The sequence below is a fragment of the Perissodus microlepis genome, chromosome 2 (assembly GCF_051167445.1).
Source record: "Perissodus microlepis isolate ML-2025 ecotype Zambia chromosome 2, ASM5116744v1, whole genome shotgun sequence".
NCBI lineage: Eukaryota > Metazoa > Chordata > Actinopteri > Cichliformes > Cichlidae > Perissodus > Perissodus microlepis.
In genome coordinates this window covers 4392870-4408921 of record NC_140462.1, presented here as the reverse complement: position 1 = coordinate 4408921, position 16052 = coordinate 4392870, and the positions used below count along the sequence as shown (strand labels likewise).

Genomic DNA, 16052 nt, shown 5'->3' with positions numbered 1-16052 from the left:
TTTTGTTTTTTCGAAGCGTACGTCTGATAATTAAATAGCTTTCAGTGAATAACTGAAGCGGTCTCAAACTAAAACCAAGGTTGTTTTTGAAGAGCCGATTTTATTTTATTTTTTTATTGAGCAGAAAGTTTTAACCCAGTGACATTGGAATTTAAAAAAAGAGAGTGCAAAAGACAGAAAACGAGAAAGCCGTGAAACCACAGAGCTGCTGTGTGTTGGAACTGTCTGTGAATATCTCTGTGTGTTCTTACAGTCCATCATGCTGCTCCTGCACAGCCAGCGGCGCTACGTCTTTGAATACGACCAAACGGATCGTCTGGTCGCGGTGACCATGCCCAGCATGGTGAAGCACACCCTGCAGTCGCTGCTGTCCATCGGCTACTACAGGAACATTTACGCCCCGCCCGACAGCCAAGCCTCCTTCATCCAGGACTACACCCTGGACGGGCGCCTGATGAGGACTCAGTACTTGGGAACTGGGCGCAGAGTCATCTACAGGTGTGGCACATCGCTGTTTTAGCTCCGTACAAAGACATAACACTGATCGTCTTGATGAAGGTGATATAATTAAAGCGCAATCTTAAAATTTAAAAGCCCAATTACGCCAACTCTAGCGGGCACTTGAATGCGCGGCACACATCCATCCATCCTTGCAAAATCACACTGATTGGACCGATTAAAGGTCACACCTTTTTTTTATCGTCGCACTTTGTCAGACAAACTGATCTGATTTTGATGAAAGTCGGAGGACTGATTCAGCCAGCGTTCTGGCATTTAACATTTTTAATACTCGTTGCCTGGATGAGGATACTGTAATAAATGGTCCCATTTTCAAGATTTGAAAGGCTGGAAGTGCCGCAGCAGCCGGTCTGCTTCTGATGAAATGTTGAAGGATGGTGCAACTTAGCGACCCAAAGGGATCCGTGTATTATTAATGTGGCACAGCATGTTTACTTACATTGAAGATTAAATGCAGTGTGCTTTAAAAAGAAGGTACTTTTATTTTAACATAACTTACTTATCGATCATCTATTCAACAATGCGTTTTTCCCCCCGTCAGGTATACAGCTGCGGCTCGCCTCTCGGAGGTGGTTTATGACTCCACCCTGGTGACCTTCACTTATGACGAGGCCTCTGGAACAGTCAAGACCATTCATCTCACCCACAATGGCTTCATAAGCTCCATACGATACAGGCAGACAGGTACGTACGGTACACACATGCACGTGCTAAACGCAGCCAACAGAAACACATTTTAGATATTCACAACGTGCAAAAGGATCATAAATCAATCCTGTGAGCAAAATTTTAAAGTCTATATAAGTGATTGTGCACAGCGTGCCAGATTTGAGGAGAGATGTCAAATTCAGTAGTCTGGCTTTGAGTCAGACGTCGTGCTATTTCATCTGTGACTGATGCAGCCACAGCTAGAAGTTTCAGTAGGGCAAGGCATGTTCAAGTGGAAGAGACTGTGGTCTACCACAGCTGTAAATTCAAGACCACCCCCCACGTCGTCTCTTCCCCACCTCCGCAAAAAGGCTTCCTGATCAAAGCAAACAAATGAATGTTTGAATGCAAAATTATATGCGGTGAGCTAGGTGTGGACATACTGCATTTGTTGTTGCATGCCTGAACACTAAAAGTAGCACTTTGCTGGGTTCATATTCGCTCTCATAGAGGAGGCAGGAAATCAAAAAACCATAGCTGAACTTAATATAACTAAACAATGCTTTCAGTGCTGAAGGAGAAAATGAGTGAGACAAGGTGTTTTCTAAATGGCGGCGCTATCGACGATGGCACGCCATCGCTGCAGCTGCAGATATAGCATGTTAGGATACGGCTATTGTTAATACAGTTGAGCAGTCCCCTTAAGTTCCATAGTCGGTCCAGGGTCATGGAAAGTGCTCTCATCTCTGCTGCCGGTTCACTTCCCATAGCTTTGTGATTGGCTCGCCACCATCAGTTGTCACTAATCTGCGCAGCGCAGCTGTGTGTGAGTGTGTGTGTGTGTTTATCACTTTGCCCTCACTGTGAATAGACTCTCACCTTCCTTTAACTGATCTCATTTCAGCAGAACAAACGGAGCCTTGGAGAGAGGAGAGATAGTGGTAATTGTCCCTTGAGAGGAGACAAGGAAAAGTGTGGCACCGGAAAAAGAAAGATGGGGATATAGAGTGGTGGGCGAGGGAAGGGAAAAGGAACAGAAAGGGAGAAGGGGGAACGATGACAGCTGGGGGAAAATGACAGCTAGAAGAGCGAGACGAACAGACTGCGAGTTCCCCAGGGCTGCGGAAAAGCCTCCACCTCGCTCTCAGTACTTCTGCCATTTTCCCATTAGCGAAGGTTTAGAATCAACATTCCACAGAAAATAAAAATAGAAAGATGTAACACTGATCCAGCTCTCTACAGTCTCCAAAGCTAGGCACTTAGTCATTTTAACTGCAATCAGAGTCATCTCAAATAGCAGCGTAATGGTGTTTCATTAGCAGGCCCTTTTTTTCCAAACAGAGGCCTGGCTGCAGAAGCTCGGAGCAGATGTGATGAATGGTGTTGTTAAAGTTGATGCTCTGACATTAAGCAGCACATTGGCCCATCATGGCTATTGTCTTTAGATTTCATTATCTCTCCATATTAAAGGTCACCACAGGAAATACCATAGAGGTGTGGGGATAGTTAAGATGGAATGGATTGCGCAGTGTGTGTCTCTGTTAATGACGGCGAATTAGGCCTTGATTTGAATTAATTAGGCAGGGTTATGCGGGCGGTGTGACATCCACTTGTAAGGGCTGTATGTGTGCTGTGTGTACACTTCATGTCCCTGTATATTTCTGTAAACGCTGTTAAGGGGGTTCTAATGTAAATCTGCTCCGGTTCCTCTGCGTAGGTCCCCTGACAAGTCGGCAGATTTTCCGCTTCAGCGAAGAAGGCTTGGTCAACGCCAGATTTGACTACAGCTACAACAACTTTCGAGTCACTAGCATGCAGGCCGTCATCAATGAGACCCCTCTGCCCATTGACCTGTACCGCTATGTTGATGTGTCGGGGCGGGTCGAGCAGTTTGGCAAGTTCAGCGTCATCTTCTACGACCTCAACCAGGTAGGAAGTCACACCAGTTATCTTACTTGGTAGTGGAAATGTGGACGTTTTAAAGCTGCACCAATCAGCTGTTTCTGCTTTTAAAAAATAATCACGTGACTGTGCAATATAAAATCTGACTCTGCAGCTCAGCTCAGTGGAGCGTTTCAGCCTCTTTCAACTCATTGTTTTGGCCTGCGTTTTAGTCGACTTCGTTTCCGGTCAGTCAGCTGGTTTTACTTGTGGGTCTATTAAATTTAGCCTTGACAACACTGGCAGGCTCATGAATGTAGCATTTAGTAACTAAACAGTCAGATATTTCACATGGGTGTCTGTGAACATCCAAACAGACCCAAAGGAGAGTGAAATAATCAAACTTGTGCAATTTGTTGCAATTTTGTTTCCAGAGCGTGCTGCATGTGTAAACAAGCAACTTTTTAGGGTTAGGGTTAGGGTTGGTGTGACACTTTCATGGACTCTTATGGACTCAATATGTGTTTGTCTAGGTGATCACCACCCATCTGATGAAGCACACCAAGGTATTCAACTCCTACGGCCAGGTGGTGGAGGTCCAATATGAAATCCTCAAGTCCATCGCCTACTGGATGACCATCCAGTACGACTCGTCCGGACGTACAACCACCTGCGACATCAGAGTGGGCGTGGACAGCAATGTGACCCGTTACACTTACGAGTATGATGCAGACAGCCAGCTGCAAAGCGCCTCAGTCAACGAGCGGCCTCAGTGGCGTTATAGTTACGACCTCAATGGGAACATTAATCTACTTAGCCACGGAACCAGTGCAAGGTATGTTGGCACACAAACCCATTTACTGTACAGAAAGCATTGAATATAAAAGAAATTGCCTGTTTGTTATTAATAAATCGATAATTCAGATCAGCTCAGAAATCTTTATTATCCGTTGCTAAGCAGTGGATAAATATCTTAAGCATGGCTCTCAGAGGAAAACAATAAAATAGCAAAATAAGACATTGTTTATTTATAAACACACACGCCATATAGCAGTATTGACAGTATTGGCTCTGGCTGCAGGGACATTATAGCAGTGGTCTGATATAATTATAAGTTGGAATGAGTGTGTGTGAGAGGCGTGCATGATAGTGCTGACTTTACATTTAACTGCCTTGGTGTGGAGATCTATCACAGTCGACAGTGACGGTGATGTTGTTTAACAGTTTAATGACTCATAACAGTTTTGATTTGTTTTAAGCAGAAGGAAAGGTGTTCGAGGATGTGATGTCTGTAGGTGAGAACCGAGTCAGTGAGAGACTTACAGGCAATTAAACGATAGTTATGGAACTGGAAACTGTTTTTCAACCCATCAACTGTAACCTTTGTTATGTCACCTTTGTTACGCTGTCTAATCGGGGATATCTGTTGTCATTAACACCTTCTTTGTTATGCACTGAGATCTTGCTGGTGCTTCCCCGCTGCCTCCAGTTTTTCACATTTGCTCATGAGTTTGCAGAAAGGCCACAGAACAGAACCTGAATGACAGATGAGACTGAGCGCAGACAGAGCGGGTGAACTATTAAACGGCTGAGACAAACTTTTGCACAGATTTGGCCCCAGAATCCCGGTTACATTGTGGTTACATTTGTTGCATACTAACATGATTTTTTGAGCAGTTGCCAACAAAACTGATGCACAGTTGTAGTTGTGTACAGCGTGCAGTAAACATCACTCAGGGTCTGATGTTTGTTTTCAGGCTCACGCCGCTGCGCTACGACCAGAGGGACCGCATCACGCATCTCGGCGAGCTGCAGTACGGCGTGGACGACGACGGCTTCCTCCGCCAGCGAGCAAACGACCTGTTCGACTATAATTCCAACGGCCTGCTGACCCGCGTCTTCAACCGCGTGACCGAGCGCACCGTGTGGTACCGCTACGACGGACTGGGCCGCCGCGTGGCCACCAAGAGCAGCCAGGGCGAGCAGCTGCAGTTCTTTTATGCCGATCTGTCACACCCTACCAGGGTCAGCCACTTGTACAACCACAGCAGCAATCTGATCACGTCGCTGTACTATGACCTCCAGGGTCACCTTATCGCCATGGAGCTGAGCAGCGGAGAGGAGTACTATGTAGCCTGTGACAGCGTGGGGAGCCCGAGGGCGGTTTTCTCTAGCAAGGGGCGGCTCGTCAAAGAGATTCTCTACACCCCCTACGGAGAGGTTTACCAGGACACCAACCCAGACTTCCAGCTTGTCATCGGCTTCCACGGAGGCTTGTACGATCCTTTCACGAGACTCGTCCACCTGGGAAGGCGGGACTATGACACGCTAGCGGGCCGATGGACTTCACCGAATCACGAACTGTGGGGGGAGCTGAGCAAGGAGCCGAAGCCTTTTAACCTGTACGCGTTCAAAAACAACTGCCCAGTCGGGAGGGTGGAGGAGGTGACGCAGTTTACAACAGGTGAGCGTCACACATGTGCAGACACACTCACGCACACTGCTGCCAAGTCAAAAGCAAATCACTGACTGACTGACAGAAACTAAGTGATACAGAAAGATAGATCACTCAGTGACACCTACTCCTACACGCGCACCTACAGGGGAAACATCTGCCATAAAGAATGAGTGAATGGGCCACATAGCTAACCACAGGTGTGCTGGGTGTCAGAGACGTGAAGCTGTGACAGACAGGATTTACTGGCAACAGAAAGGACAGCCATGCCTCTGATCACATTGTTCTTTAACACAGCCGGTTGTGTTTTCTTCCCTCTGCCTGTCAAGAACATACTGTTTCCCCGAGAGACAAAATAGAAACTGAAACGAGGGAAAGAGATGGGATAGGAGAGTAGAAGATGAATACAGGATGTCAGCGGGGGCGTCTGTCCTTCTGCTTAATAGAACATTCATTTGGCCTGTCACGTTTCCCTGCAGCGGGATTGTTTGTTACACAAGGAGTGTTTGTGGGACACGCGCGCACACCAGCAGACCCGTCTCTGCCGCACGCTGCACTCATGCATTGTGTGGTTTCCCATACGAGGTGTTGTTTTCCCTGCCCTCATGACTGTCTGTTTGCTTTGCAGAATACACATTAAATTCTAAACTTTCTCCCTCCGTGCAATTTTCTCTCTTCCTGTCCAGACATCGGTAGCTGGCTGCAGCTGTTTGGCTTTCAACTTCATAACGTGGTCCCCGGTTTCCCAAAGCCTGAGGTGGGAAGAATGGAACAAACATACGAACTGATGAAGGCGCCGACCAAGATGCAGGACTGGGACTCCAGCAAGGTGAGCATCACACCGCTGCTAGATTCTTTCATATCTAACACTGTGTGCCTGTGGTAATGCTTTGTATATTTAAACTATATGTATAACATTTTTTCAAATGTACTAGGGTCTTTAATGTGACTGCGAAACAATATTTTTCATAAAGATATGTCATATATATATATATGTGTGTGTGTGTGTTTGTGTGAGACATAGCCTATGTCAGTGCTTGTGATTAACACTTTCATAATTACTCATTTATCTCATTCGTTTAACACTTTGGGTCTTCGTGTCAGATCAGACCAAGAGTCCTCCACAGAAGCATGAAAACTCAAATTACCTGCTAATTATCTGCCATTTTTATGACCTTAGTGATTCTTCCTAATCAGCTATATGGATGAAAATCAACACTGAGTTGATTATTATGAGAATATTCTCCAGAATGAGTACGATTAATGAAATGATTAGTTGATTTACTAATTAGTTCATAGACTGATTGTCGTTAAGGTAAATTGGCACGAGCGTTTGAGGGTCCCAGTGTCTCTGTTTTTTAGCGTTGTGCACAGCGTGGTAAGCCCTCAGCCACCCTGCAGCAACAAGCTACTGTATTCAAACCTTGCGGGTTTAAAGCTGGGCCACCTTCTTCCTGTTCATGCATGTCTTTACTTCTGCAGTCCAAACACACGCATGTTGTGTTAACTGGTGGGTTTTAAGCTGGTTGATGTAAATGGGCATTTTGTCTTTCTGTCAGAGACATGTAGGACGTAGCTCTAACACATTAAAATTTTTCTTCAAGGTCAACTTGATGAGAAAATCCTTATAAGATAGAAACTATTTTTCTTACAAATGTAAGAATAATGGTGTGATGGGTATTCTCAACATATAGAAAGTACCTTGTAAAGTTATATTTGACCTCTAGATTGATCTGAAGGTCAAGCATAACTATAGCTTTTTATGTTAGCTATTTAATAAAACTATGTTTCCTACTGCCGTTGTTTTTATTGACACCATATCGTCATATAAGCACTATGGTCACTATGGTCAACACTGTTGTTTTAATATGTGCTATATAAATAAATTTTGATTTGATTTGATTTGATATAAGAAAAGATATGTGGGGATTTTAAATATCACAGAGCTTTTCTTCAAGATCAGATAAGGTCAAACTTTGATAAAAGGTCTTATCTTCAAAACTGTGACTAAAATATTGGCTTTGGTTGTATTGGCAACAGTAAGGAAATTATATTGATTATGGGTAGATTCTAAATATAATGTTAATTAATTATTTAATTCATTACTCACCTCACTTTTAAGTTTCACATCTGCTTTTCTTTCATGTTGACACCAAAATGTGTTACATCTTTAAAAAAGATTTTTAGAATTATATTATATTATATTATATTATATTATATTATATTATATTATATTATATTATATTATATTATATTATATTATATTATATTATGAGTTCAGCTTATTCATGTCCTGTTATTTACATTAGTACTTTAGTATCCATGACCTGCTCCTACATAATGTTTGTGTAATCCAAGTAGCCTTATCTGATTTTCTTTGCTGATGTCTAATAGACATTATCAGTAGTGTTAAAGGCACTCTAGTGCTCGGCCAGCTAGCCAGTATGAAGCTACTGCCTATAGCACCGTCTGTCACATGTGGTCAGTGTGATGACACATCAGTGCACATTTCTTTAAAATTGTAAATTTCTGTAAAATGACGATACGTTTTCACTCTGACCAGAACATGATGTCATACTTTTTGAGAATAGTTTATTAATTTTGTCCTGTACATTACAGCAACAATCCATAACCCTTTATTAAATTTTTTTTTTTTAATAAATATGTGATCAAATAATTTTTTTTCATTACTAAATATTAAAAAGGAATTTACTGAACAATAAAATGCAATAAAAAAATAATAAATATACTCCAAAGTATGTGAAGTATATTAAAATGGTTTTCAACACAACAGATAAAATAAAAAGCACTTTGCACTTGTTTTTACTGCATTTCCAAACTTCCTAAAGTCGGTTTAAAAGGAGCCACGCAAACTGCAAATAAAATATGATGCTATTTTTTAAAAGTTGCCCAGACAGTGGTGTGTCTTGGTGGAGGTTTACCTCTCAAAGTGCTTCATGTTTTCTACGTGTCTAAATATCTAGTGTGGATCGTATGTTTCTGTACGTCATGCAGAACGCTGTAATAAATGACTCCGTCTGTTTTTCTCTAGTTGGTTTTGGGAATCCAGTGCGAGCTGCGGCGCCAGCTGAGGAGTTTCATCTCCCTGGAGAGGTTACCTCTGGTCTCTGAGCCCGTGGGCTCCACCTGCCACCGACCGGCGCACCCCCCTCCCTTTGGCTCCCGGCCCTCCATCCTCGGCCCCAGCATCCGCTTTGCAGTCTCTCACGGCCGAGTGAGCGCGGAGGTCATCGGAGTGGCCAGTGAGGACAGCCGCCGAGTCGCGGCCATCTTGAACGGCGCCGTCCACCTCACTGGGATGAGCTTCACCGTGCACAGCTGCGACACCCACCACTTCCTCCAGTCGCGGCCGATCGAGGAAGACCTCGCCCTGGGGCTGGGAGTCGGGGGCCGCGTCCTGGAGAGCGGCGTGAACGTGAGCGTGTCTCAAATGAGCGCGACGGTGAACGGCAGGACTCGGCGTTTCGCCGACATCACTCTCCAGCAGGGGTCTCTGTGCCTGTGCGTGCGGTACGGCGGGAGCGAGGAGGAGGAGAGGGCGCGGGTGAGGGAGGAGGCGAGGAAGAGGGCAGTGGAGGGAGCTTGGGAGAAGGAGAGAAGGAGGGTGGAAGCGGGAGACGCCGGGAGCAGGGCGTGGAGCGAGGTTGAGAAGCAGCAGCTGCTGTCCGGGGGACGCGTTCAGGGTTACGACGGCTACTACTCCCTGCCTATAGAGCAGCAGCCGGAGCTGTCTGACTGCCCCTCCAACATCCACTTTATGACACTGAGCGAGGTGGGGGGCAGGTAACAGAGACACACGAGCGGCCCCCCACCCCACCAAAGACTGCCTGTTTCTACTCTACTCTGATTTGTTCTACTGTTTCTATACTGTATCGGGGGGAAAAAAAAAGAAGACGACATCAGAGAAGAAGAAGAAGAGCGAATGTGTGGGGAAAAAAACAAAAAACTTCCAAATGCCTTTAATTGTGACAAAATGATGGTATTTTATTATTATCGTCCAGTTTCTCCAATTTCTAACAGTGGCACAAGCAGTGTGGTTTGGCTGTGGCTTTGCTTTTTTGTATCTCTGATCAACCCGACCGACTCGCCGACCGACCGACTCGCCGACCGACCGACTGCCATTCGCTGTTTCAACACTGTTCATCATTTTCTGGACTCTGCTCAACATCACGGCACTGTAGGGAAGAAGACTTTTAGGATCTTGCCAGTGAATAATCCTCTTCGTGACTCGAATCGAGAGCTCTTCGGTTTGCCATTTGAGTTCCTACATTGTTTACCTCGGATATACTATCGTTTACATATTGTGTAAGAGAGGCCTTGTCGACTCTGACACTTCCCCCCTTTAGAGAAGGAAAGCTCTTGTGGTTTTCCGCCTCTGGTGTGCTCCAACAGTAGTTTGTATGAGTGTGTATACTTAAAAATCAAGAATGTATATAGCCAGTGCTTTCTCACACTGAAAAAAAGAAGTGCTCAACTGGAAGTTCTGTTGTTCATAAGTGTCAGTATTGTTAATCAATAGAAAAACAGTTACATTTTTGCAAAGAATTATACATGGCTATAGTAAATATTCTCGCTGAAAAATCTGACTTTATTGGGTTACAATGCTGATTAAAGTTATTATGTGTGAATTACCAAAATCGCTGGCTGGGATTTCATAGACGTTGTTACTTATTATTTCTGCCCCTCTCCTCCGCTTGCTCTCGTTCACGTCGTCTCCGCGCCTCCCCGCCACACATTTGTTGTGCTCTCTTTGTTCTTGTTTCTGGGAGTTTGTAACTTTTCAAATCTGTGCTGTCATTATCACCCATCATTATGGCTCAAACCGAGATATGCACGAGAAAACCTGCGTCGTCTGTCAGAGGAGAGGGAGCAGAAGAAGAAGAAGAAAGGGGAGGAGGGGAGAAAGAGGGAAAGAAAAAAAGAAAAGCACAGAGGAAAGGGAAAAAGAAATGTGACAGCTGAGGCTCAGCGAGTGGGTGGTGAGTGCAGAAGGGGCAGGACCTGGAGTTGGCTGTGCTGTTCTCTCCAGCTTGTCTCCTCTCATTAGGAAATGCCAATCAGGCTACATGTGAACCACTTCCAAGCCTCTCCCCACAAAAAAAAGTTTAAAAAAGAAAGTAAAGAACTTTCTTTAAACGTTGCTAATCCACCTCCCTGTCCGTCTGCCTCCCCCATCGCCTCCCCCACACACACACACTCGCCTCCCGCCGTCGCTCCACCATCTGCCCACCATTAATTGTTTGTGTTTCCTCTCCCGGGCCGCGGATGACAGACACACACACACAATGCATATGTTCTGACTGCGAGCAGGTGATATACATTCTCGACTAGCACTCTGCCGATCGGCCGCGATGCACCTTCCCTTCGAAACCATATGCTCCGTTAGATACTGTCCAACCTCATCTCCGCGGTGAAAAGATGGAGAGTCCGGTTGCTAGGAGACCGCTGCACTGAAGAATTGTCTGCGCTGAATGGATGCGACTCCTCTTTCAGCTCCTCTTTCTCTCTCATTTTTTTTTTCATCATGTAATGCCAATCAGACGAGTGAATGATGGACCCACACACACGCATGCACACACACCAGTAGTCAGCATTCTCTCTGTGGAAATCAGCACTCCAATATGTCAAATTGAATTTTTTTCTCTCCCCCCCCCCCTTCCCCCTCAGCATTATGTCAAACGCGGGCTCGGGTGTGTACGGCTGTGTGTGCATGACCTTATTTAAAAGAGTTTATTTCAGCCAATATCATTTATTTTCATTGCCGCTCACACAACTCTATTGCATTAAGAAAACAGAGCACAATATTTGTTGTCAGCTTATGTATGCGGTAATGGATATTAATGGTTCTGCAGCTGAATCTTTTACATCCCAGAAAGTTAAGAGGGGAGGAAAGGGGGGGGGGGGTTGCACTTTCTGTGCTGCATATGCAAAAAAAAAAAGTAGAAGGAGGCTGATATCTGAGTCACTGCTGGAGCCTAAATGAGCTCAATGTAGCAAATAAAGGAGGAGGGGGGGGATGACATTTACTTGATGCACATTATGCAAAAAACGCAAACAGCAGGAATGGTGCCCTGGCAGTATTTCTGCTTAGAAATGAGGTCAGTGGTGCAGCTTAGGGTTCGCCCCTAACCAAAAGCTTGTCGCACCTCCTTCTTGTTCCTGTTTTTCTGTCCCTGTGCAGCATGTGGCATCCGCTGCTGGAAGTAAGGGTTCGGGCTGCTCTCCGTCGTCGACGGGCTATTACCGGGCTCCTCTGTGTGTGTCTGCGCCCTTCTCTGAGCGGTGACAGGGTAGAGCAGAGGCATGGCAATTCCTTGTCCAGGCTTCTGGAAAGCTGCTATCAAATTCTTGATTTGCCGGAAATATCGTTTCTGCACACCAGGAGTGGTCTGAAACATGAGAGAGAGAGAGAGAAAAGAAGTAGAAGTGCAGAGAATTCAGAGCGATTCCCCATCTCCACATCAAAACCCCAGTGGGGGGATGAAGAGGATGGGACAGAGCCGCCTTGAAATGAGCTCTCGCAGATTTTACCTTATAAAAAGACATCAGATATGCTGCCAGTGGAGGCAGTAATACAAGTGCGTCGCGGGGATGGACTGGGGATGGTGTCAATTATACATTTTTTGCATATCTGGATTCAGTAATCCAAAGCAAAAGGACAGATGAATAAATAAGACGAGGCAGAAGAGATAAAATATATATAAGAGCTGTAAAAAAAAAAAAAAACGTGCTGTGGAAGGGAGGGAAACATACTGATGATCTACTCAAGGAGTTTAAAAGCTACACTGGGAATATACGGGATGCAATTACCTATGAAAACATCCTCTCTTGTGGGTATTTTAGATAGTTTTTAAGTCAATAAAAAGCATTATTTTAGGATTAATGCACCACAAGATGCTTTAACAGTCCAGTAATCTCAAGAGCCTTATTTGTAACAGAGTAGCACTGAAATAAAACTTAGAAAACACACACAAATATCTTTTAAAGAAATGATGATAGCTTAGTAAAGTCATTTTTCTCTCTCACAGGGAGCTTTGCATTATTTCTAATTGAAAACGCTCTCATCTTTCTCTTTTTCTTTTCTTTCCACCCCCTCCCTGCACTTGTTTGTTTGCCCACAGCTGTCACTCCAGCGTTTAATATTCCTAAACCACTACAGCGCTATAATTTTGTCAAGTAAGGCCTTTAAAAAAAAAATACATTATGCGTTTTCATTCGGCCCCATCAATCAAACTGCAAATAAATAAATAAATAAATAAGTACAACGGTGAAAACAGTTTTCTTTCGATATGTTGTTTTTTTAAAGAAAAAAACACATCATTTAATCAAATGTGGGGAGCTCTCCCGCCCAGCACAGCACTTTGGATGTTTCCTGTCTCCGGCCACAAGTGTTACCTCTGCTCCCGAGAATATTTCATTAGAGTGATTGATATTGCGCATGAATAATGGAAACTGTTATCGAGCATGTAGAGAAATTCTTGTAATTCAAGCCTCCACACCGAAACCCAAACATGCACACACATGCACACCGCTCTCCTTCAATCCCTCAATCCATCCCCATCTGCTCGCTTCACGCCATCAGTGAGAATGAGCGAGGTTAAAATGTCGCTACGAGAGCGTCGTGCTCAGTCGGAGATAGACGCGGCCTTCAGATGTCTCTATACATTCCCAATCCCGGGGTGTTCGCCAGCCCTCGGCGCTCAATTACACATCCCATCAGAAATGCTGTCAAATGCAATTCTGCACCCCCGTCTCTGGAGTATATGCTGATGCTGTGGCATCTTCAAAAATTTGAGGTGGGGGTTGGTGGGAGATGGATTTCACTGGGTGTTATTGCTAAAGCAGAAGCATACCCATTTCTCAGTGCTGTCACTCCTCAAAAAAACTAAACACATGTTTGTGCCTCCGCAGCTTGTTGAATTACAACCAGCACCAAAACTACTTCTAAACCAATAAGCGAGGCAGATGTGTGCAGCTGCTAATGCGAACTTTTCTGGGGAGGGGAGGGAGTGAAAAGAGGCACAGCACAGACTAAAGAGTGAGACGCAGGATGAAAAAAGAAATCTTAATAGCAAAATGTCTTACCTCTGCTGCCCATGAGCCTGCATCATCTCTGTGGATTCTATATGTGTAGACGTATCCTTGGCATCTGCATACAAACACACACAAACAGAAACATGGGTTTGTATTTCAGTGTTTCTTCTTACTGTCACTATCACTTCTCCTTTTGGGAATCTTTATTTGATGCTTATTAAGAGACCACAGTTACTTATTACTCAGCCGGTTGCCGTATTGCCTTTGCGCTTGCATTTCTCTCTAAACGTGAGGGGATCGATAATCTCTATAACAGCACAAAATAGGATTTTGTATGTGTTGATGTGATTATGAGGTCTCAGCCTAGAGAAGTAGAACAAAAGCAGATGTTGCACTTTTTTCTTTGATTGTACTCACAGCACACACAGGCAGTAGACACCCTCCACCGTGTCACTGTTGCGGACTAGGTAGCACCCGTCTCGGCCGTCCTGGCCCAGCCGCCTTTCTCCCTCGTCCTTGCCGATGGGTCCGTGATAGACGGGCAGGTTTTCCATCACAGTTATTCCCCCAGATGCTCTTTTTCTTCTGCTCCCAAAGTGTCTCTTTTCCCACTTTACCTTTTTTCCCCTCTTTACTACAGGAAAGCTTTTTCTTGCCTTTGCTGCATATGCTCTGGCCTGGGAGCACAGGTAAGGCAAGCTGTCTAGCCTCTCCTTCGATCCCCGCTTCTCACCAGTTCAAATATCTGCTCAGGGAGCCTGAGCTTTGGCGTACGAGCTCTCTGATTTCTCTACACTTGTTTACCTACAGTGATAGCAGCTCTCTCACTAACCTCTAACCTTTCTGGGTTGGCTCTTACAGTCTTCCTCTTTCTTTATACCACGCACACATGTGAGCACGCACACACACGCACAAGTAAAGTGTGGGTTTGTCTATCTCTCAGGAAATGATTCTATTTTTTCTTTCTTTTTTGACAGGAAATAACACAAATGATTCTAACAGAACATTTCCACAACAGAAGAAAGCACAACAGAGGGATAAAGTGAAGCAATCTCGCCCTTTTTCACATAGGAAAAACGTATGCTGTGATGATGCACTAACGTGCACTGTTTCCAGCCTCAATTTGGTTTCTTGTCAGCAGAAGTTTGCTCAGACTCTATGGCTCTGAAACAACTTCTATGAATTGTGTGGTACAATATGTAGGCAGTGCAGTCATGGAAGATGTGCTCGGATCCTTAATTATACATGCTTGTTTAAAAAAAAAACATGTAGAATATATCAGAATGATTTAAAATTCCTAATTAAGTTTTTAAAAACAGTTTGAAAAATAATAAATGCAATAAATAATACGCAACAAAATTGATTTAACAAATGAAAATAACGCAGCTGTTCTTTTAAAAATTTCAAGCTTGTTTTTACACATTTAGACGATTTATTAAAAATGGAAACAACTATTTTAATTTCTCAAATCTTTTCTGTTTTTAGTGTAATTGTGAAATTTGTTGGAATGTCAGATAAATTTGTCAACATAACTGATGCCTAGTTACATTGTGTATACACTCACCAGCCACTTTATTAAGTACACCTGCTCATTTAGGGATTTTAAGCATGAAGAATATGTCAAGACAACCTCTAAAATTTAAATACTTCAAAATGGGAAAGAAAGTTGATTTAAATGACTTTGAATGTGGGGTGATTGTTGGTGTCAGAGGCTGATCTGAGTATTTCTGCTGATCTAAGATGGGCTACCACAGCATAAGACCACAGCTTCCATTACCTTATCTGATGAGTCTCTATTTCTGCTGCAGCATTCAGACAGTAGGGCTAGAGTTTGGCATAAACAACATGACGCAAAGACTCCATCCTGCCTTGTATCAGTGGTTTAGGCTGCTGGTGGTGTAATGGTGTGGGAAGTATTTTCTTTGGCACACTTTGGCCCCCTCAGTACCACCTGAGCATCATTTCAACACCTCAGCCGACTTCAGTGTTGTTGCTGACCATGTCCATCTGCACCACAGTGCACCCAAACAGGATAACATCTCACAAAAATTAAAGGTTTCTTGATTATGACAGTGAGCTGTCTGCATCACAGCGATCCACCAACAAATCTCCAGTAACTGTGTGATGTCAAGCCAATATGGACCAAAATCTCTGAGAAATGTTTCCAGCACCTCGTTGAATTAAGGCAGTTTTAAAGGAAAAAGTGGTCCAACGTGGTACTAACAAAGGATACCTAATAAAGAGGCCAGTGACTATATTACTGCAAAAAGGGGAACTATAAAGTAGTTCAAAATAATAACTACATACAACTCACAGCAGTGCACTGCAGCTATTCTCACTTATTTTCACTAGTTTGTTTTAGAAATGTTTTTAAATGCATAGCCAAGTTTCCTGATACCAGGAGCTGTAACCTCCTCAGAATATTTCTTTTTAACTGCCACCTCAACATGCTCAAGATTCAAATGACAATATTTCAAGATTAGATTCGCTGTGA

The 16052-nt window shown here is 44.0% G+C and overlaps 2 protein-coding genes across 2 annotated transcripts in view; one reads left to right on the top strand and one right to left on the bottom strand.

The window, feature by feature from the left end:
• The window catches only part of tenm1 (teneurin transmembrane protein 1), a 190295-nt gene extending 180134 nt beyond the window's left edge, over positions 1-10161 (top strand). The window contains exons 32-38 of the mRNA XM_084941232.1: positions 254-498; positions 1061-1203; positions 2885-3096; positions 3582-3883; positions 4806-5512; positions 6190-6332; positions 8556-10161. Of these exons, the coding sequence (XP_084797358.1) occupies positions 254-498; positions 1061-1203; positions 2885-3096; positions 3582-3883; positions 4806-5512; positions 6190-6332; positions 8556-9311 (2508 nt within the window). The 3' untranslated portion in view covers positions 9312-10161. The remainder of the gene's footprint in view (positions 1-253; positions 499-1060; positions 1204-2884; positions 3097-3581; positions 3884-4805; positions 5513-6189; positions 6333-8555) is intronic.
• On the bottom strand, positions 9330-14835 carry sh2d1ab (SH2 domain containing 1A duplicate b). Its single transcript, XM_084941253.1, has 3 exons — positions 13976-14835; positions 13610-13673; positions 9330-11913 (listed from the first exon to the last, which is right to left on the bottom strand). Exons 1-3 carry the CDS (start codon positions 14110-14112, stop codon positions 11650-11652), a joined length of 465 nt encoding a protein of 154 aa, XP_084797379.1. The 5' UTR covers positions 14113-14835; the 3' UTR covers positions 9330-11649.
• Positions 14836-16052: the final 1217 nt, after the last annotated feature.